The sequence below is a fragment of the Dendrobates tinctorius genome, unplaced genomic scaffold (genome assembly GCF_039654945.1).
Source record: "Dendrobates tinctorius isolate UK_male_01 unplaced genomic scaffold, ASM3965494v1 ptg000029l, whole genome shotgun sequence".
In the NCBI taxonomy this organism is placed as follows: Eukaryota; Metazoa; Chordata; class Amphibia; order Anura; family Dendrobatidae; genus Dendrobates; species Dendrobates tinctorius.
In genome coordinates, this window is record NW_027361697.1 from 1684837 (window position 1) to 1708100 (window position 23264).

Consider the following 23264-nt stretch of genomic DNA (forward strand, 5'->3'; position numbering starts at 1 on the left):
AAAGATCGGCCGATACCATCCGATACGATACTTTGAAGTATCGGACGGTATCGCTCAACTCTATGTGTGACGCATCAGTTCTAAGTTGGTGAAATGAAATGAACAATATATAGGCATAACTTACATTTATGGGATCAAATAGCTAAAAATTAGTATGTCCATATGTATTCTCCCCTTTTTGCAATGATGCCCCTAAAATTTTCTGCTGCAAACAGTTACCTTCGAAAGTCACATGCTTTCAGTATGTATACACCATTTCTGAAAGGCCACAGAGGCTGCAACAGCATTAGGCAAGAGGCATCACTTGCCAAACAGCACCATGAAGACAAAGGAGATCTCCAAACAAGTCAGGGGCAAAGTTGTTGAGAAGGACAAGTCAGGGTTTCTTTATAAAAATATATCCCAATCTCTGATGAACCCCGGAGCAACATCATATCTATTATTATGAAATGGAAAGAACATGGTACCACAACAAACCTGCCAAGAGAGGGCTGGACACCAAAGCTCTCAACCTGGACAAGGAGGGCATTAATCAGAGAGGCAGCACAAAGACTAAAAGAAATCCTGAAGGAGCTGCAGAGTTCCCAAGCAGAAATTAGAGTATGTGTTCATACAACCACAATAAGCTGTACACTCCATAGAGGTGGTCATTAAGGAAGCCTTTACTTACACACATCAATTGTAAGGATCATTTTGAGTTTGCCAAAAGATATGTGGGAGATTCCCCAAATATATGGAGGAAGGTGCTGTTGTCAGATGAGACCAAAATTAAACTTTTTGGCCACCAAGGTTAATACTGGCACCAAACCAACACTGCTCATCATCCCAAGAACATCATCCACACAGTGAAATATGGTGGTGGCATCATCATCCTGTCAGGATGTTTTTCATCATAAGGGACAGGAAAAACAGTCCAAGTCAAGGGCAATATGGATGGTTCTAAATACAAGGATATTCTTTAACAAAACCTCTTTCTGTCTGTCAGTGATTTGAGACTGGGACGGAGGTTCATCTTCCAATAAGACAATGACCCAAAGTAAACTGCTAAAGCTACACTGAAGTGGTTTATGGGGAAAGGTGTAAGTGTTTTGGAGTGGCCTTTTCAAAGCCCAGACCTTAATCCAATGGAGAATCTGTGGTCAGAATTGAAGATTGCTGTTCCCCAGAGGAAAACATTTAACTTGAAAGAGCTGGAGCAGTTTTGCTTTGAGGAATGGGAAAATATCCCTGTGGCAAGATGTGGAAAACGTCTGGCAGCTGTTATTGCTGCAAAAGGAGGCTCTACAAAGTACTGACCTTAGGGGGGTGAATAGGTATGTACACTGAAGTTTTCAGTTATTTTGTTATATTTGTTGTTTTCTTCATAATAAAAAGAAAACCAAATGTTCACAGTTAATGGTATGTTCTTTATAATAACTGATGCAAAACCTAAAAAAAAGAGAAATTCCAGGTTTTGAGGTAGCAAAACACAAAAAATACCAAGGGATGAATACTTTCACAAGCCACTGTAGGTGGTAACTTTTTGACTGGCGGAGGTCTAAACACTGGGACTCCCACCATTCCAAATAAAGCACTATATTGCATCCCAAAATTCTTTGGTAATCTTTTTATATTTCATAATGCACACAGTCAAAGCACTCAGTGCCAGAGGCAGCAAAGCAATCTTAAAACATCTTTGAACCTACACTATATTTGTCTGTAGGTATTGTGTTTTTTTCTTTGTAGGCCTCATTTTGTTTTTGTTAACCATAAAATGATGTGCTTTACCAAAAAGCTCTATCTTGATGTCATCTGTCCACAAGACGCTTTCCCAAAAGGATTTTGGCTTACTCACGTACATTTTGGCAAACTGCAGTTTAGCTTATTTATGTCTCTGTGTCAGCAGTGGGGTCCTTGTTGGTCTCCCGCCATAGCGTTTCATATCAATCAAATGTCAACAGATAATTTGGACTGACACTAGTGCACACTGAGCCTCCAGCACAGCTTGAATTTCTTTTGAACTTGACTGGGGCTGCTTATCCACCATCCAGGCTATCCAGCATTGCAACCTTCAGTCAATTTTTTTCTGCCATCCACATCTTGGGAGATAATCTACAGTGCCATGGGTAGTAAAATTCTTGATTATGTTGTGCACTGTGGAAAAAGCAACATTGAGATTGTTGAGATTTTTCAACAATTTTGGTCCTCAAGTTCTCAGACAGTTCCCTTCTCCTCTTTCTGGTCTACGTGCCCAGTGTGACACACAGACACACAATGCAAAGACTGAGTTACCTTCTACCTTTGTTATCTGATTTCAGCTGTGATTTTCATATTGCCCACACATGTTACTTGCCACAGGTGAGTTTGAATGAGCATCACGTGCTTGAAACAAAGTTGCTTACCCCCAATTTTGGAAAGGGGACAACAATTTAGCCCATTTTTGGGGTTTACTGTGAAATTGTGCTCTTTGCAGTAACTGAGCACTGCCATATGCTTTACTATGCGGTGACCAAACTGTAACATCATTAGAGTGGATACTGTTCAGTAACAGCTTAGTAAAGTATGCAGCAGCTCTGGGTTAGTTCAAAGGGTGAGAGCTCACTCTAACACCATGAGAAAGGCCGTGGAAGATTGTGGAATCCAACTTTGCATGCTGGGATCCGACACTCCATCAAACACTCTACCTCAAGTCATAACTGATAACTGCGTATAGGCAATCCATAAGTGGTGTAACCATCAGGCAAAGAGATACATAAATGCATATTTATGTTTGATAGGGAATCTGTCAGAAGGTTTTTGTAATTTAGTCTGAGAAAAACCATGATGTAGAAACGGAGACCCTGATTGCAGTAATGTGTCACTTACTGAGCTGTGTGTTGATGGGTTTTTTTTCAATAAAATCAGTTTTTTATTAACAGGAGGTTATTACTACAGGACTAGAAATTGCATGCCTCCTGGTCAACTGCTGTGTGTAACCAATTAGCAACTGTCAATATACAGTATATAGAAAAAGCTACCTTTCAGTGATGTGGGCGGAATTACTAAGGGCTCAGCATTCTGAGCACTGCTAGAACTGCAGCAAAGAAAACTGACTGTACCAAAATGATAGCACGTAGACCAGCAAGTAACACATTGCTGTAATCAGGGTCTCTGCTCCTACATCATCTCAGATTATATTGCAAAAACCTGCTGACAGATGCGTTTAGCACGTTCTGCAGCACATGATGTCTCTATAATTCTCGACTACACAGCTGTAGGCACTCCATGTGCTGCCATATGGTGTCACCCATATGGAACTGTATTACCAATGTGTCCTTCTAAATGCTTGTAGGGAAAGATATCTACATTGCATGGTATTTGCTGATGTAAGTTATTGTCTGCACAACTGATGAGTGAACCTTCGTCTGGTGAACAATCATTTCACTGATGCTGTTTTTGGGGCATTTTGGGTGGGCCTTACAGTTATTACAGGTGTGAGAAAGATGAAAGATCTTTCTGAAAATGTTCTAGCAATGTCCTGAGAAGGCTCATTAGCAGATAAGATCACTGTATGAACATTTTAAACATGGCTGACTCCCTTTATAGTCAAATTACAGCATTATAAATTTTAGCAAAATGTGTAAGGGCACCTTTTGGCTAACTTTATTCTAGATGATCATGGTGCATCATTGATCTGCTAAAATGATTATTTATTGACCAATGGACATTCGTTATAGTTGAAATCATCCATTTTAATTAAATTTAGTCTAATGTGTATGAGCACCTGAAAGTCACCTGAAGGAGACTTCCGAAACGCGCGTCGGGGCGCGTTGTACCGGCACGCCGCTTCCCTTACATACCCTGAGCCAGCAGGTATTGGTGTTCCATTGCTATTATTATTGTCAATTTAGGCTTGGCTGTCAGTACTTTTCCTTGTATATGTGACCTCCACATTAATGATTGCTCACATATCTTACTGGGTTCTTTTTTTGCACAATTGATATCTGTGGTTTCACTGTGTAATTGGCACCTTTTTTGCACATTTTTTACATATAGTTGTGCACTATATGCAAATTTTATTATCTATATCACGTTTTAGTTTTTGCACTACTTTGCACATTTTTGCATTTTTTTGCACATTTCAGATATTGCGAGTTTGCACAGCAGGTCCATATTATTTGCCCTCTATACATTTTTGAGCACTATTTTGCACATATTTTGTGTATATTTTTTTGCAAACATTTCTTTGCACATTGCAGATATTAATTATATTGCGAGTTTCCACAACAGGTTTATGTTATTTGCACTTTATATATCTTTGTGCATTTTCAACATAATCAGATATTCATACAAAATTCTTTTTACTATTTGAGGTTATTATACTTTATTACTGCTAAAACCTTTGCCTTTTATATTTATATATTTATTTTTTTATTTTTTTACATATTATAATTTTTCTCCCTGCACCAGGCTTTTGGGATATAGGGATTATTTTGTTATAATAGTGGGTCTATTATCTGTATTTACAAGATCCTTTATTCTCCATTTATTATAAGCGGTTCAATTGCATTTTTACACTAATGTTGTATTACTTATATATGTGTATATGTATATACATTTCATATGTTGTTGTGCCAATTTGTAAAATAAAGGCCTTTTTATCTAGTAATCTTATACTCACTCTTTTTTTATTCTTTGATTTTATTATTTTTATTGTACACATTATCCCCACCTAGATTAACTTTAAAGACTACAAAAACATGCTGTGAGACAGTTGAGATCACCTACTAGTTAGTTTGTTATGCCAGACATTTGTACTATATTTGTACATTTTTGCCACATAATATTATACTTTAAGCCTCTCCTTTTTTTCCAGAGAAGGAATTTCCCTTGTTGGGTAAGAAGCAGAAAGTATCTAAAACACAAAAATGCAATACAAACCATGAAAGGCAGTGTTTTGGAGCAAATTGAGACAGAATTCTGGAGCGTTTATTTTGATAAATCTTCCTGTCTGTGTTTTCAGGTACTCTCACCATAAATTATCTTTGTGAGTAGCCATTCAAGGTCTTGTCTTGAGTCCCTCTTCTCCTTGATTTTGTCTCCTTAAGGCCCCGTTACATGGATCAGTGTCCCAGCGATCCCACCAATGATCCGACTTGGATGGGATCGGTGGGACATACTTAGCTGATCGCTGGTGAGCTGTCACATAGAAAGACCCAGCAGCGATCAGGACCAGCGAGCAAGCTGGTTTCCAATGTAAACAGTGGGTATCTAAGAGCCGCGCGGCTATGTAGTGGCATAGATCCTGATTAAAGATTACTGAAGGTTTGATTAAAATCTGTTTTACGGCTGCAGATCTACCAGTTCTCTGAATGCGGAGCTCTGTAAAAGTCCACCCACACCATTGATTGACAGTTTTCTGAGGGCACTGTCCATAGGCAGAAAGCCGCCAATCAGTGGTGGGGGCGGGGTTATACAGAACTCATGAATAAGGAGAACTACATAGCAGCAGGTTTACTAGTCCTCCAGTGATAACTACTTGCTGATAAAGCAGTGATTTTATCAAAACTACAGCAAGCAGCCCGGTAAGTGACATATCACCAGGGTATTTGCCTCTACATTATGCTGCTCTCAGATCAGGTGGCAAAAAACTGGTGACAGATTCCCTCTTCACGTCTGCTGTTGAATAGTTTTTCTCAGTCCAAACCATACCTTTTACTTACACACATTTAATGGTGTCTGCTTCTCATCAGTGCAAAGCATGAATTCTGATTTGGCTGAGTGAGAAGCATTTAACAGGGGATCTAATGGGTAACATTTGTCCTTCTGGAGACTGCAGTATTGGCATCAAGAGATTTATAGGTCATGCTACTTGCATATTTAAATTCTCAGAGGAGCATTGCACGGCCTATAAGTCTCCTTGTATGGCAACCTGCACAAAGAAGAATGTTACTGATTATACCTCCTGTTAGAGGCCTCTCAGACAACATAGTATTTCAGAGAGGAGAAACATTCCCACCACCCATGTGTGATATCAAATTCTGTTTTTACGGTCAGGGGTCTAGCTTAGTGACACATGAAGTCATAACTCCGTGAAGGTCGTTGACATTTTTTTGGGAAAGTTTGGTCACTTCTATCATTTTTCTTACTACCTACTTTGATTTTCCATCTTGGCCATCTTGGTACGTCATCGAGAACTTTCTTGCTGTGCCTAATTGCGGGTGAGTGCTCGTATGTGAAGTCTATGCTGCTTTATGATATGAGTGCACACAATTGTAGATACAATTTAGATTAATAAGAAAATGCATATTAGTTGGAAAATTGGTTTAAAAACACATTAAAGTGCTCCGTAATAATGGTCCATTAGAGGCACTGCTCCATCAGCATCTACTGCTGGGAAATGGTATGGCTCTTCCATCTGTTAGATAATGGAAATAGGAAGAACAATCAGCTTTATGTAGAGTGAATGAATGGTAATTTCTTTTTATTCGATGCATTTACTCTTGAATATTCTTCCCAGGGAGTTTGGTCGCTGGAAAGTGAAGAACATGGCAATGGAGAGTAAGGAATTTCCTAATCTAACACTGGCTCCAGAGTTTGTCCGGAACATCCGTCAGTTGGGGAGGAGACCAAGCTCGGCGCAAATCACAGAGAACTTGATAAAGAAGTATGGCACTCATATTCTGTTGTCTGCTGTGCTGGGAGGTGAGTTTAAGAACATTATGACCAAAGCTGAACTGGGGAGCCAAGGGGCCACCATAACATCAACTTCAGGAGGCCACTGTTTAGCTACAAGCAAATGTGACATTATCATAATTCACAAATTTATACCAATCAACTAGGTAGAACTTTAAATAATAATAATCTTTATTTTTATATATAGCGCTAACATATTCCGCAGCGCTTTACAGTTTGCACACATTATCATCACCATTGTTCCCAAAGGGGCTCACAATCTACATTCCCTATCAGTAGGTCTTTGGAATGTGGGAGGAAACTGGAGTACCCGGAAACCCACTCAAACACGGGGAAAACATACAAACTCCTTGCTGATGTTGTCCTTGGTGGGATTTGAACCCAGGACCCCAGGGCTGCAAGGCTGCAGTGCTATCCACTGAGCCACCATACAGTGCTAACCTCTGAGCCACCATGCTTTAAATAAATAAGATGCTACCTTGAACTGTACATAGTAAATCAAGTGTATTGTGCCAAGTACTACTCATATAAGATGGTGGTTGCCCACTCCTACACCGGGCCCACCAGAGGATTCACCTGTTCTCCGGTGGGCCAGTCCCGACCTGATTATAATCTAAACCTAATATCTCTCATACATCAGATGCATAGATAACAGTGGGAAGACACGCTCATTTGGCAAGGTAATATTATTGCTGTGGAACTTGCCACTCACATGTCAATGTCCTCTGTTCCTGTCCAATTGATTATATTCTACTCAAAGATTTGTTCTACTTAAAGGTTTACTAACCCATCTATGTGACCAGGTATGGGACATGTTCAAACATATCTGTTTTGGTTAAAGATAAATTTGTAGAGATTAGAGAACAGTATCTTTGATTATTGGTTGACCATGCAATAAATCTGGCAATTAATCCAGAATGACTGACCAAACTCCACTTAATGTCTCCTCCTTGGCTTTCATTGATGGGTCCATTGTTCTAACAGGCATTGAAATATTGTGCTTGAAAAATGTGCATGCGCCAGACTCTCCCTGTTGTGGTTCCATGTAAGTGACCATATTTCCCAAAGAACTCTGCACATGCACCAAAACTGGAATGCAAAACACATGTGCAAAATTTCTCTTTTTTTTTCTGGGAAGTTAACTCAATAACATTTGGAGTATATTAGAGAGGTAGCTCTCCACGGCCGAGAGAGACTTGCGCATGCGTACTGCTCTTGCGTGACTTTTTGGTGCAAGATGTCGTCCCAAGCATACTAATCAAAAGCGACGTCAGAGATTCCGGTAGATAGGGTCACAACAAGGCATTGGTCTGGCAGCTATGTACATGGCTGCTGGATCAGGTTCTGGACCATCTTTTAAATAATCTCCAACCAAAACATTTTTGTGCTTCCTTTAAGCTTAAAAGATCTTGGAGATTTGTAACTCTGCCCTTGGTGGATTAGCTTTAAATGGCAAACTCTAGCAGACACAGCTCTGGCTGCAGTGTGTGACAACGGGAATGGCTTTTCACACTGTTATGCTTTGCCCTGGAGCAAATGTAGAAGGATTCAGTGGATTAATTTTCAGTCTGATAGTTGAATCCTTTCCTGGTGATAATGTCTTCCATTTTACTCATTTGATGACGATGATGATGGTTGGTCTTACCCTTACTTGAACAAGAAACTCCTTAATGATAAACTTATTACAGGGTGTCATACAGTGCAAACCCCCAATGATCAGCTATACACTGTAGAGAAACCTATCAAGCGTGAAAATTCATGACTAAGGTAGTGTAAAGTGTCTACAGCATTAACAAATAAGACATTACGCTGAGTGACGAGGAAATATATGGTCACAGTAACCTTTATTGATTATAACATATATCAAATCAACCTGGATGGCCTAACACCGAACAGCACCAGAATAAATACTCTAGAGTCGCATCGTTCCAACTCAGGGGTGACAAATGTCACAGTGCTGTCCACTTCACAATTTTTTAACCTGTTTTCTGGCAACTGTCCCAGCAGGAACTAAACCATAAATGTCACGCTGTGACGATCTCCCGTGAGCAAGGGGGGGCTCAAACTGTACAGGGAACTGGAACCCTAACTACCCGGGGGTACTCTTGAACGTAGAGAGGCCTGAGTCTCCAACCTTACTATGCTCCTGTTTAACCCTAATCTGTCCCCTCCCTCACTCCATGAGGCATGAGCAGAAATGTAACATAAACAAAACAAAAAGACAAAACAGGGATAACAGAAAACCTCTATCATACTAAAGCACTAACCAACAATAGTGAGGAGGATAGGGACAAGAAGGAATAAACTAAATGGAACAGGGTCCAGGAGAAAAACATACACATACTATAGCAAACCACCGAACACATCTATAACAACTCTATTCCAACCACTTAGCTTTAGCACACAGCACAGGAAGATAAATCTTTTACTGGCAGGGACAAGAAGGTCTGACTAGTTTATATAGAAACAGGTAATGATGAGATCAAAAGCTGCTGAAATGGAGATTCATGTCTCTGACCACCATAGAAAGGGCTGTTAACCTCTTCAGCACCAGAAGAAATTAAATCCATTTAATATGGGGCGCAAATGACATAATCTCTAAAGAAGACCTATGATTCATTACCTGATGTGACTGTCCAACTCCTGGTTTTCCAAGGGAACGTGACAACCTTGTGGCATAAAGTAATAATGATTGGTCAGCATTTCTCCAATGTGACCCTATCCCCTCAACCAAGGCCATCTCTGACCTCCTCGCCTCCAGCTGGTATGGCATAGCAATAAAAATAGTTCAAAACTAACACACCACCACCAGAACTATATGTTAGCCAAATGAAGAAAACAGAATAAGGGTGGGTGCACAGGTCATTCACTGGTCCTGGATCTGCAGGGAAAATGATGATCCATGGGTCTTTTTCTTCTTTTAAGGTACGTCATCTTTTCCACATGACTTTCCACAACTTCCTACTCAATCCTAAGCTGAGTCTCCACCTATTGGACCTGGGCTGTAACCCTATGTCCCTTAACTTTATTTTGTTGACATGCAAAATTACCTAATAACTAGAGTTGAGCGACTTTTGGTTTTTTAGGGTCGCGTTTCGTTTCGTGAAACCCGACTTTTCCAAAAGTCGGGTCGAGCAAGATCGTCCGATTATAGGGAAAAGTCGGGGTCGTCCCGAAACACGAAACCCAATGTAAGTCAATGGGGAATAAAAGTCGGCAGTGAGGGGAGGACAGGAAACACACCTACAGTGCCCATTTGAATGCCAAAAGCATCAATTCTTCTTACTTAAGCTTGTCAACCTTAATTAACTTCATAATACAAGTTACGCACTGAAAAATGAGGGTTATTTGGCTAAAGTTGTGGGGGGGGGGAGGGCTGGCTGCAGGTTTTCATGTGCCCTGGGCGAAAGAGCGCCCCTTTAACACATACCACAACTCATCAAGCTCCGATACGGCAGATAAATAGCGGTATAGTACAATGAAAAATACCTCACTTTTTACATCTCATGACGAGGCCCATCTATTTCTCCATACAGAATCATTGGTCCCATATAATGTTTGAAACAGTATATGATGAGCTCCACATAATGCTACAGTATATGTTGGTCCCCATGGATGAAGCTCCACTGTCTTATGGGCCCAAATAATGCTCCAAACATAATGGGCCCCATTTCTAATGCTCTAGTGTATAATGGGCCCTGTAAATGCTGCTCCAGTGTCTGATGTCCACCTTTGGAATGTTCCAGTGTATGGTGGGCCCCATCTATCATTCTCCAGAGTATAGTGATCCCCAAAAATTGCTGTCCCAACATTGAAAACAATCAAATAAGTCTCCTCGCTAGGGAATCCCTGTACTTGTCTGGACAGGTGCTGTAGCTTGCTTACCAGCTCGCCAGCCGTTCTCACGCCCAGTATGGATTGCACGTGATTGCACAAAGGTTAGAAAGGGTACCGTATCCCTGGATAACATGTATGGATAGCGTACACATTCAAAATATATGTCTCAGGAGGCAGGCTCAGACGGTGTTAGGCCCAGTATGGATTGCACGTGATTGCACAAAGGTTAGAAAGGGTACCGTATCCCTGGATAACATGTATGGATAGCATACACATTCAAAATATATGTCTCAGGAGGCAGGCTCAGACGGTGTCAGGCACAGTATGGATTGCACGTGATTGCACAAAGGTTAGAAAGGGTACCGTATCCCCAGATAACATGTATGGATAGCGTACACATTCAAAATATATGTCTCAGGAGGCAGGCTCAGACGGTGTTAGGCCCAGTATGGATTGCACGTGATTGCACAAAGGTTAGAAAGGGTACCGTATCCCCGGATAACATGTATGGATAGCGTACACATTCAAAATATATGTCTCAGGAGGCAGGCTCAGACGGTGTTAGGTCCAGTATGGATTGCACGTGATTGCACAAAGGTTAGAAAGGGTACCGTATCCCCGGATAACATGTATGGATAGCGTACACATTCAATATATATGTCTCAGGAGGCAGGCTCAGACGGTGTTAGGCCCAGTATGGATTGCACGTGATTGCACAAAGGTTAGAACGGGTACCGTATCCCTGGATAACATGTATGGATAGCGTACACATTCAAAATATATGTCTCAGGAGGCAGGCTCAGACGGTGTCAGGCCCAGTATGGATTGCACGTGATTGCACAAAGGTTAGAACGGGTACCGTATCCCTGGATAACATGTATGGATAGTGTACACATTCAAAATATATGTCTCAGGAGGCAGGCTCAGACGGTGTCAGGCCCAGTATGGATTGCACGTGATTGCACAAAGGTTAGAAAGGGTACCGTATCCCCGGATAACATGTATGGATAGCGTACACATTCAAAATATATGTCTCAGGAGGCAGGCTCAGACGGTGTTAGGCCCAGTATGGATTGCACGTGATTGCACAAAGGTTAGAAAGGGTACCGTATCCCCAGATAACATGTATGGATAGCGTACACATTCAAAATATATGTCTCAGGAGGCAGGCTCAGACGGTGTCAGGCCCAGTATGGATTGCACGTGATTGCACAAAGGTTAGAAAGGGTACCGTATCCCTGGATAACATGTATGGATAGCGTACACATTCAAAATATATGTCTCAGGAGGCAGGCTCAGACGGTGTCAGGCCCAGTATGGATTGCACGTGATTGCACAAAGGTTAGAAAGGGTACCGTATCCCCGGATAACATGTATGGATAGCGTACACATTCAAAATATATGTCTCAGGAGGCAGGCTCCGACGGTGTTAGGCCCAGTATGGATTGCACGTGATTGCACAAAGGTTAGAAAGGGTACCGTATCCCCGGATAACATGTATGGATAGCGTACACATTCAAAATATATGTCTCAGGAGGCAGGCTCAGACGGTGTTAGGCCCAGTATGGATTGCACGTGATTGCACAAAGGTTAGAAAGGGTACCGTATCCCCGGATAACATGTATGGATAGCGTACACATTCAAAATATATGTCTCAGGAGGCAGGCTCAGACGGTGCTAGGCCCAGTATGGATTGCACGTGATTGCACAAAGGTTAGAAAGGGTACCGTATCCCCGGATAACATGTATGGATAGCGTACACATTCAAAATATATGTCTCAGGAGGCAGGCTCAGACGGTGTCAGGCACAGTATGGATTTGACGGCACAGATTACACAGCGGAGGAGCAGGGAGAGGTAAAGATTGCAAATGCTGGGGCCCTGCCCAAGCAAGGGGGGCCCACTCGTGGGCGTCGGTACTGGCACTGGGCCCCTCATAGTACAGCGGTGTGTCTGACGGCGGGTGTGCACCACCGCCGTCAGAGACACTTGATTGCACTATGAGGGACCCTGTGCCAGTGCCCGCGCCCAAGAGTCGGCCTACCCACCTGTCCAGGGCAACGGCACTCGCACGGTGTCGTGCGGTAGGTGGTGACCCCGGCCATGGGGGGGGAGGCAGCACAGTTAGGGAGTTTTAGAAAGTGGCATATGTTGATGTTGGACATTCAGCTGATGCAAAAGGCGAAATAGGTGAAGTACCAGGAAGAGGTGGACCAAAGCAAGCCATTTTTCTGTCACCCTATGTGTCATCAGGGGAAGGTGGGACAAAATCCTTGGAAACCCATGCGTGGTTCATTTTAATGAAGGTTAGATCATCCACATTTTGGGTTGACAGACGGGTCCTTTTTTCTGTCAGGATTGATCCAGCTGCACTGAAGACTCTTTCCGATAGCACACTTGCAGCTGGGCAAGCGAGCTCCTGTAAGGCATATTGGGCCAATTCAGGCCAGGTGTCCAGTTTAGCGGCCCAATAGTCAAAGGGGAATGACCTGTGTGGGAGAACATCGATATGGGAGGAAAAGTAGTTTGTAACCATAGTTGACAACTGCTGTCTCCTGTCACTTTCCATCGATGCAGTATTACCAGTTGTGTGAGCGGTATTTGAAAAATCAGTCCACAACATTGTCATGAAACCCCTGTCTCCAACGCCACTTCTGCTGTGTGCACCACGAACACCTCTGCCAAGCTGCCCCCGGCCCGTACGGCTCGTGTGAGAACCATCACCGCTGCTGTGTGCTGGGAATGCCTCAAGCAACCGATTTACCAGAGTTGCTTGTTTATTAGCCAATATTAGGTCAAGGTTCTCCTGTGGCATGATGTTTTGTAATTTGCCTTTATAGCGTGGATCCAGGATGCTGGCCAACCAGTAGTCGTCATCATTCATCATTTTGGCAATGCGGGGGTCCCTTTTTAGGATCCGCAAGGCATAATCTGACATGTGGGCCAATGTTCCCGGTGTCAATGATGCACTGCGAGTGCTGGGTGGAGGAGCACTTTCTGGCAAATCCACATCCCTCCAGTCACGCACAAACCCTGTACCAGACCTTGCCACGCCAACATTTTCACTTGCCCCACGAGATGCATCCTCCTCCCCTAAGTAATCATCCCCATCATCATCCTCCTCCTCCTCTTCTTCCTCCACCTCGTCCAGGAGAGGTCCCTGAGCAGACAATGGCTGAATGTCATCAAGGATTCCCTCCTCCTCTTCCTCCTCATCAACATTGGCTGCAGACGCCTGCTCCTTAAGGTGCGTCAAAGTTTGCATGAGCAGACGCATAAGTGGGATGCTCATGCTTAGGATGGCGTCGTCTGTGCTTACCAGCCGTGTGCATTCCTCAAAACACTGAAGGACTTTACAAAGGTCTTTCAGCTTCGACCACTACACGCCTGTCAACTCCATGTCTGCTCTCAAAGTGCCTGGCCGTGTATCCTCCCACAAATGCATTATGGCCTGCCTCTGCTCGCACAGCCGCTCCACCATGTGCAGGGTGGAGTTCCACCTTGTTGCAATGTCGATAATGAGGCGGTGGTTGGGAAGGTGGAGCAATCGCTGCAGCTTCTGCATACGAACGGAGTGTACAGGCGACCGGCGGATGTGCGCGCACAGTCTTCGCACCTTCTGGAGCAGGGCTGTTAACTCCGGATAATTTTTGAGGAAGCACTGCACCACCAGGTTCAAGGTGTGAGCCAAGCAAGGTATGTGGCTGAGTTTTGAAAGGGCTATGGCTGCCACAAAATTACGTCCGTTATCACTAACTACCTTGCCTGCCTCAAGATGTACACTGCCCAGCCATGACTCAGTTTGTCGCTTCAAGTACTCGGCCAGCACCTCGGCGGTGTGTCTGTCGCCCAAACACATCATCTGCAACACAGCCTGCTGACGCTTTCCACTAGCTGCTCGATAGGGGGACACATCGTGTGCAACAGTGGCAGCTGCAGATGGAGTGCTCGTACGACTGCGCTCTGTGGACGAGCTTTCGCTTCTGGAGGAGGTGGAGGAGGAGGAGGGTCGAACGCCTACAGCCAACTGTTTCCTATACCGTGGGCTAGGCAGCACTGTCCCAGCCACCGCTGTCCCCTGTGGACCCTGCATCCACCACATTAACCCAGTGCGCAGTGATGGACACGTAACGGCCCTGGCCATGCCGACTGGACCATGCATCAGTTGTGAGGTGCACCTTTCCGCTCACTGACTGCTTGAGTGCATGGACAATGCGGTCTTTCACATGATGGTGGAGGGCTGGGATGGCTTTGCGAGAGAAGAAGTGGCGACTGGGAAGGTCATAGCGTGGTACTGCATAGGCCATGAGTTCGCGGAAAGCTGTGCTTTCCACCAACCGAAAGGGCATCATCTCAAACGAGATTAGTTTGGCAATGTGGGCGTTCAAACCCAGTGTACGCGGATGAGAGACTGAGTACTTTCTTGACCTACTCATAGTGTCTGGGAGGGTGAGCTGGACTTGAGAGCTGCATATGGTGGAAGTAGCGGTGGACAGGGCGGACTGAGAGAGGGTTGATGATGGTGATGGAGTTGGTGTTCTTTCTGATGGCCTAGAATCAGTCTTTCGTTGATATAACAGTGGGATTCCCTGACTGCTGTGGTCTTGCAATGACACCTCAACATTTGCTGCTGTGCTAACCGGTGGGCTTACAGTGGGGGAAATAATGTAGCATTGCTAACTACCTTCGTTGTGATCAGTTGCACATGTGGCACTTGAGGTTTGGTGTTGTGTCCACGCTTGCAAGTGCATGCTGGTTAAATGTCTAAGCATGCAACTGGTATTCAAATTTTTCAGATTTTTCCCTCGGCTAAAGGTCTTTGTGCACTTCTTACAGATAACCTTGGCCTGATCATGAGGATTTTGTTCAAAAAAGTGCCACACTGCACTCTTCCTACTTTGGCAGACATTTTGCGGCCTAGCACGCTGTGATCTTTTGACCCTCTGGACAAGCTGTCCAACAACTCTTTTGATGTTTGGAACCTGTCTTTGGAGTGCTCCGGGCCTGCCAGATAACAGCTGTTGCGATGTCGATGTCTGCTGTGGATGCTCCTCATCTGAGCTATTGGAAGCAGCACCCTCTTCCCCCAATGGATGCCAATCTGGGTCAACAACTGGGTCATCCATCACCTCCTCTTCTATGTCATGTGCACCTTTCTCTGTGTCACCGTTTATGGTGGTATAGTGTGCAGGAAGGGGCACCTGAGTCTCATCAGGGTCAAAATCTGGCTCTGTACACTGCGAGGACAATGTAGTGCTCTGAGTGAATGTACCAGCAGAATCATCCATCAGCGGCTGTGCATCAGTGCACTCCATGTCAGATTCATCTTGGCCTGGGTAATTCACCATTTCACATGATAATCCAGGCATGGTAAGTGAAAACAGCTCCATGGAGTAATCAGTAGTATGGCCTGCGTCATCCTTCAATCTTGGTTGGGGTGAAGGACACAAGGAAAGGTGTGGTTCATGAACATGAGCCTCCAATGACGACTCAGTGCTTTTACTTTTTACAACTGAAGAAGAGGAGGCGATAGAGCTGGAGGCTGAGTCAGCAATGTAAGACAAAACTTTTTCCTGATGCTCTGCCTTTAAAAGCGGTTTGCCAACTCCTAGAAAACTAAGCGTTCGAGGCGTTATGTAGCCAGACGATGATGCAGGGTCAGCACCTCCTGCATTCGGTCCTATTTTGCTCTTGCCACTACCATCAGATCCACCACCAACACTATCATTACCAGCTGCCAACCCCCGCCCAATTCCACGGCCTCTTCCACCAGCCTTCCTCATTTTTGGTAGAAATGTAGACAAAATCCAACAAACTATATAGTAATGTAAAACAAGGTACAAGGTGTCTATAGGACAGGGGAGATTTAGAATTTCTGCACACTTGTGGACAGTGGACACTTTTGGATTGTGTGAGGCCCACTGATATCTGAGCGCTATGTGACAGGCTCGATGGCACAGCTGCCTGTGACCAAAGTGACGAGAGGATAATGGAGATTTTGAATCTCTGCGCACACTTTTGGACACTGGACACTTGTGGATTGTGTGAGGCCCACTGATATCTGAGCGCTATGTGACAGGCTCGATGGCACAGCTGCCTGTGATCAAAGTGACGAGAGGATAATGGAGATTTTGAATCTCTGCGCACACTTTTGGACACTGGACACTTGTGGATTGTGTGAGGCCCACTGATATCTGAGCGCTATGTGACAGGCTCGATGGCACAGCTGCCTGTGACCAAAGTGACGAGAGGATAATGGAGATTTTGAATCTCTGCGCACACTTTTGGACACTGGACACTTGTGGATTGTGTGAGGCCCACTGATATCTGAGCGCTATGTGACAGGCTCGATGGCACAGCTGCCTGTGACCAAAGTGACGAGAGGATAATGGAGATTTTGAATCTCTGCGCACACTTTTGGACACTGGACACTTGTGGATTGTGTGAGGCCCACTGATATCTGAGCGCTATGTGACACGCTCGATGGCACAGCTGCCTGTGACCAAAGTGACGAGAGGATAATGGAGATTTTGAATCTCTGCGCACACTTTTGGACACTGGACACTTGTGGATTGTGTGAGGCCCACTGATATCTGAGCGCTATGTGACAGGCTCGATGGCACAGCTGCCTGTGACCAAAGTGATGAGAGGATAATGGAGATTTTGAATCTCTGCGCACACTTTTGGACACTGGACACTTGTGGATTGTGTGAGGCCCACTGATATCTGAGCGCTATGTGACACGCTCGATGGCACAGCTGCCTGTGACCAAAGTGACGAGAGGATAATGGAGATTTTGAATCTCTGCGCACACTTTTGGACACTGGACACTTGTGGATTGTGTGAGGCCCACTGATATCTGAGCGCTATGTGACACGCTCGATGGCACAGCTGCCTGTGACCAAAGTGACGAGAGGATAATGGAGATTTTAAATCTCTCCGCACACTTTTGGACACTGGACACTTGTGGATTGTGTGAGGCCCACTGATATCTGAGCACTATGTGACAGGCTCGATGGCACAGCTGCCTGTGACCAAAGTGACGAGAGGATAATGGAGATTTTGAATCTCTGTGCACACTTTTGGACACTGGACACTTGTGGATTGTGTGAGGCCCACTGATATCTGAGCGCTATGTGACAGGCTTGATGGCACAGCTGTGACCAAAGTGACGAGAGGATAATGGAGATTTTGAATCTCTGCGCACACTTTTGGACACTGGACACTTGTGGATTGTGTGATGCCCACTGATATCTGAGCGCTATGTGACACGCTCGATGGCACAGCTGCCTGTGACCAAAGTGACGAGAGGATAATGGAGATTTTGAATCTCTGCGCACACTTTTGGACACTGGACACTTGTGGATTGTGTGAGGCCCACTGATATCTGAGCGCTATGTGACAGGCTCGATGGCACAGCTGCCTGTGACCAAAGTGACGAGAGGATAATGGAGATTTTGAATCTCTGTGCACACTTTTGGACACTGGACACTTGTGGATTGTGTGAGGCCCACTGATATCTGAGCGCTATGTGACAGGCTCGATGGCACAGCTGCCTGTGACCAAAGTGACGAGAGGATAATGGAGATTTTGAATCTCTGCGCACACTTTTGGACACTGGACACTTGTGGATTGTGTGAGGCCCACTGATATCTGAGCGCTATGTGACACGCTCGATGGCACAGCTGCCTGTGACCAAAGTGACGAGAGGATAATGGAGATTTTGAATCTCTGCGCACACTTTTGGACACTGGACACTTTTGGATTGTGTGAGGCCCACTGATATCTGAGCGCTATGTGACAGGCTCGATGGCACAGCTGCCTGTGACCAAAGTGACGAGAGGATAATGGAGATTTTGAATCTCTGCGCACACTTTTGGACACTGGACACTTGTGGATTGTGTGAGGCCCACTGATATCTGAGCGCTATGTGACAGGCTCGATGGCACAGCTGCCTGTGACCAAAGTGACGAGAGGATAATGGAGATTTTGAATCTCTGCGCACACTTTTGGACACTGGACACTTGTGGATTGTGTGAGGACCACTGATATCTGAGCGCTATGTGACACGCTCGATGGCACAGCTGCCTGTGACCAAAGTGACGAGAGGATAATGGAGATTTTGAATCTCTGCGCACACTTTTGGACACTGGACACTTTTGGATTGTGTGAGGCCCACTGATATCTGAGCGCTATGTGACAGGCTCGATGGCACAGCTGCCTGTGACCAAAGTGACGAGAGGATAATGGAGATTTTGAATCTCTGCGCACACTTTTGGACACTGGACACTTGTGGATTGTGTGAGGCCCACTGATATCTGAGCGCTATGTGACAGGCTCGATGGCACAGCTGCCTGTGACCAAAGTGACGAGAGGATAATGGAGATTTTGAATCTCTGCGCACACTTTTGGACACTGGACACTTGTGGATTGTGTGAGGACCACTGATATCTGAGCGCTATGTGACACGCTCGATGGCACAGCTGCCTGTGACCAAAGTGACGAGAGGATATTGGAGATTTTGAATCTCTGCGCACACTTTTGGACACTGGACACTTGTGGATTGTGTGAGGCCCACTGATATCTGAGCGCTATGTGACAGGCTCGATGGCACAGCTGCCTGTGACCAAAGTGACGAGAGGATAATGGAGATTTTGAATCTCTGCGCACACTTTTGGACACTGGACACTTGTGGATTGTGTGAGGCCCACTGATATCTTAGCGCTATGTGACACGCTCGATGGCACAGCTGCCCGTGACCAAAGTGACGAGAGGATAATGGAGATTTTGAATCTCTGCGCACACTTTTGGACACTGGACACTTGTGGATTGTGTGAGGCCCACTGATATCTGAGCGCTATGTGACAGGCTCGATGGCACAGCTGTGACCAAAGTGACGAGAGGATAATGGAGATTTTGAATCTCTGCGCACACTTTTGGACACTGGACACTTGTGGATTGTGTGAGGCCCACTGATATCTGAGCGCTATGTGACACGCTCGATGGCACAGCTGCCTGTGACCAAAGTGACGAGAGGATAATGGAGATTTTGAATCTCTGCGCACACTTTTGGACACTGGACACTTGTGGATTGTGTGAGGCCCACTGATATCTGAGCGCTATGTGACACGCTCGATGGCACAGCTGCCTGTGACCAAAGTGACGAGAGGATAATGGAGATTTTGAATCTCTGCGCACACTTTTGGACACTGGACACTTGTGGATTGTGTGAGGCCCACTGATATCTGAGCGCTATGTGACACGCTCGATGGCACAGCTGCCTGTGACCAAAGTGACGAGAGGATAATGGAGATTTTGAATCTCTGCGCACACTTTTGGACACTGGACACTTGTGGATTGTGTGAGGCCCACTGATATCTGAGCGCTATGTGACACGCTCGATGGCACAGCTGCCTGTGACCAAAGTGACGAGAGGATAATGGAGATTTTGAATCTCTGCGCACACTTTTGGACACTGGACACTTGTGGATTGTGTGAGGCCCACTGATATCTGAGCGCTATGTGACACGCTCGATGGCACAGCTGCCTGTGACCAAAGTGACGAGAGGATAATGGAGATTTTGAATCTCTGCGCACACTTTTGGACACTGGAAACTTGTGGATTGTGTGAGGCACACTGATATCTGAGCGCTATGTGACAGGCTCGATGGCACAGCTGCCTGTGACCAAAGTGACGAGAGGATAATGGAGATTTTGAATCTCTGCGCACACTTTTGGACACTGGACACTTGTGGATTGTGTGAGGCCCACTGATATCTGAGCGCTATGTGACACGCTCGATGGCACAGCTGCCTGTGACCAAAGTGACGAGAGGATAATGGAGATTTTGAATCTCTGCGCACACTTTTGGACACTGGACACTTGTGGATTGTGTGAGGCCCACTGATATCTGAGCGCTATGTGACACGCTCGATGGCACAGCTGCCTGTGACCAAAGTGACGAGAGGATAATGGAGATTTTGAATCTCTGCGCACACTTTTGGACACTGGACACTTGTGGATTGTGTGAGGCCCACTGATATCTGAGCGCTATGTGACACGCTCGATGGCACAGCTGCCTGTGACCAAAGTGACGAGAGGATAATGGAGATTTTGAATCTCTGCGCACACTTTTGGACACTGGACACTTGTGGATTGTGTGAGGCCCACTGATATCTGAGCGCTATGTGACACGCTCGATGGCACAGCTGCCTGTGACCAAAGTGACGAGAGGATAATGGAGATTTTGAATCTCTGCGCACACTTTTGGACACTGGACACTTGTGGATTGTGTGAGGCCCACTGATATCTGAGCGCTATGTGACACGCTCGATGGCACAGCTGCCTGTGACCAAAGTGACGAGAGGATAATGGAGATTTTGAATCTCTGCGCACACTTTTGGACACTGGAAACTTGTGGATTGTGTGAGGCACACTGATATCTGAGCGCTATGTGACAGGCTCGATGGCACAGCTGCCTGTGACCAAAGTGACGAGAGGATAATGGAGATTTTGAATCTCTGCGCACACTTTTGGACACTGGACACTTGTGGAGTGTGTGAGGCCCACTGATATCTGAGCGCTATGTGACAGGCTCGATGGCACAGCTGCCTGTGACAAAAGTGACGAGAGGATAATGGAGATTTTGAATCTCTGCGCACACTTTTGGACACTGGACACTTGTGGATTGTGTGAGGCCCACTGATATCTGAGCGCTATGTGACAGGCTCGATGGCACAGCTGTGACCAAAGTGACGAGAGGATAATGGAGGTTTTGAATCTCTGCGCACACTTTTGGACACTGGACACTTGTGGATTGTGTGAGGCCCACTGATATCTGAGCACTATGTGACACGCTCGATGGCACAGCTGCCTGTGACCAAAGTGACGAGAGGATAATGGAGATTTTGAATCTCTGCGCACACTTTTGGACACTGGACACTTGTGGATTGTGTGAGGCCCACTGATATCTGAGCGCTATGTGGCAGGCTCAATGGCACAGCTGCCTGTGACCAAAGTGACGAGAGGATAATGGAGATTTTGAATCTCTGTGCACACTTTTGGACACTGGACACTTGTGGATTGTGTGAGGCCCACTGATATCTGAGCGCTATGTGACAGGCTCGATGGCACAGCTGCCTGTGACCAAAGTGACGAGAGGATAATGGAGATTTTGAATCTCTGCGCACACTTTTGGACACTGGACACTTGTGGATTGTGTGAGGCCCACTGATATCTGAACGCTATGTGACACGCTCGATGGCACAGCTGCCTGTGACCAAAGTGACGAGAGGATAATGGAGATTTTGAATCTCTGCGCACACTTTTGGACACTGGACACTTGTGGATTGTGTGAGGCCCACTGATATCTGAGCGCTATGTGACAGGCTCGATGGCACAGCTGCCTGTGACCAAAGTGACGAGAGGATAATGGAGATTTTGAATCTCTGCGCACACTTTTGGACACTGGACACTTGTGGATTGTGTGAGGCCCACTGATATCTGAGCGCTATGTGACACGCTCGATGGCACAGCTGCCTGTGACCAAAGTGACGAGAGGATAATGGAGATTTTGAATCTCTGCGCACACTTTTGGACACTGGACACTTGTGGATTGTGTGAGGCCCACTGATATCTGAGCGCTATGTGACAGGCTCGATGGCACAGCTGTGACAAAAGTGACTAGAGGATAAGGGAGATTGGATTGCTTTTAAAAAAGCAGTTTGCGGAGCAGTGGGTAAACAGCAATGCCAGCGTGTCAGGAAGCCTTAAAAGGCAGCCCAACAACCAACACCACTGATACACCACAATATAGCCTCCCCTTGCACTGCACACACAGTGACTTGTGTGTTGTGCAGGCCAAATCGCTAGCAGCAGAAGCAGTTTTTTTGTCTTCTTCCCTGCCTAATGCTCTCCCTACAGAATCAGCAGCAACCTCTCCCTATACTAAGATCGGCAGAAGTAAGATGGCGGTCGGCGTGCACGCCCTTTTATACCCCCTGTGACGCCCACCAAAGCAAGCCAATCACTTGCATGCCCTTCTGAAAGATGGTGGTGACCCGTGCCTAGGTCATCACGCTTTGCCCACAGTGTCCGTGGATCCTGATTGGCTGAAAAAGAGCGCAAAACAAACTTTTGAAACGCGACTTTGGCGCGTAAGTCGCCGACCTCGTGGCCGACCTCATCCTAGGGTCGGGTTTCGTTTCATGAAACCCGACTTTGCCAAAAGTCGGCGACTTTTGAATTTTTTCGACCCGTTTCGCTCAACTCTACTAATAACCCTTTCCTGGCCTCCTTCCTCCAAATCCCTGCCATATCTGGGCCTCTTCTCTAGCTACACCCATTGCAGCCCTTTCTTTTCCTAGTTCCCAATTTAAGAAATCAACTGTCCATGAACTGTATGGAGGTATCTCCAAGGATAAGTCTTCTAAATGACTCCTCCCTTTAGCACAGAGGAATTTTGTTATCCCAAATTTGGCCACCACCAACTATTTTTGGTTGTGGTTGGAACCAAGTTTAAAATACAAAATAGTAAACCTCTATATTTTTGTGTTAAGCCTCCTGTATGTGGCTTGTATGCATTCAGTCTAGTGATGTTATACAGGGATAAAAGTACAAGTGCCGCCCCCCACGACTGACACACTTTACCAACGCAAATGCCAAAGTTATACAAAGGTGAACAAATCCTTTAAAGATAAGTGTGTATAAACAATTATATCAAATAAAAGCACATTACTTTGCTGCTATGGTAACAAATCAAACAGGTAACAGCAT

The 23264-nt window shown here is 45.4% G+C and overlaps 1 protein-coding gene across 2 annotated transcripts in view; it reads left to right on the top strand.

The window, feature by feature from the left end:
- BRINP2 (BMP/retinoic acid inducible neural specific 2) overlaps positions 1-23264 on the top strand; it is a 427262-nt gene that overhangs the window by 62882 nt on the left and 341116 nt on the right. For both annotated transcript variants that reach the window (XM_073571293.1, XM_073571292.1), the window contains exon 3: positions 6479-6663. In XM_073571293.1, the coding sequence (XP_073427394.1) occupies positions 6479-6663 (185 nt within the window). The remainder of the gene's footprint in view (positions 1-6478; positions 6664-23264) is intronic.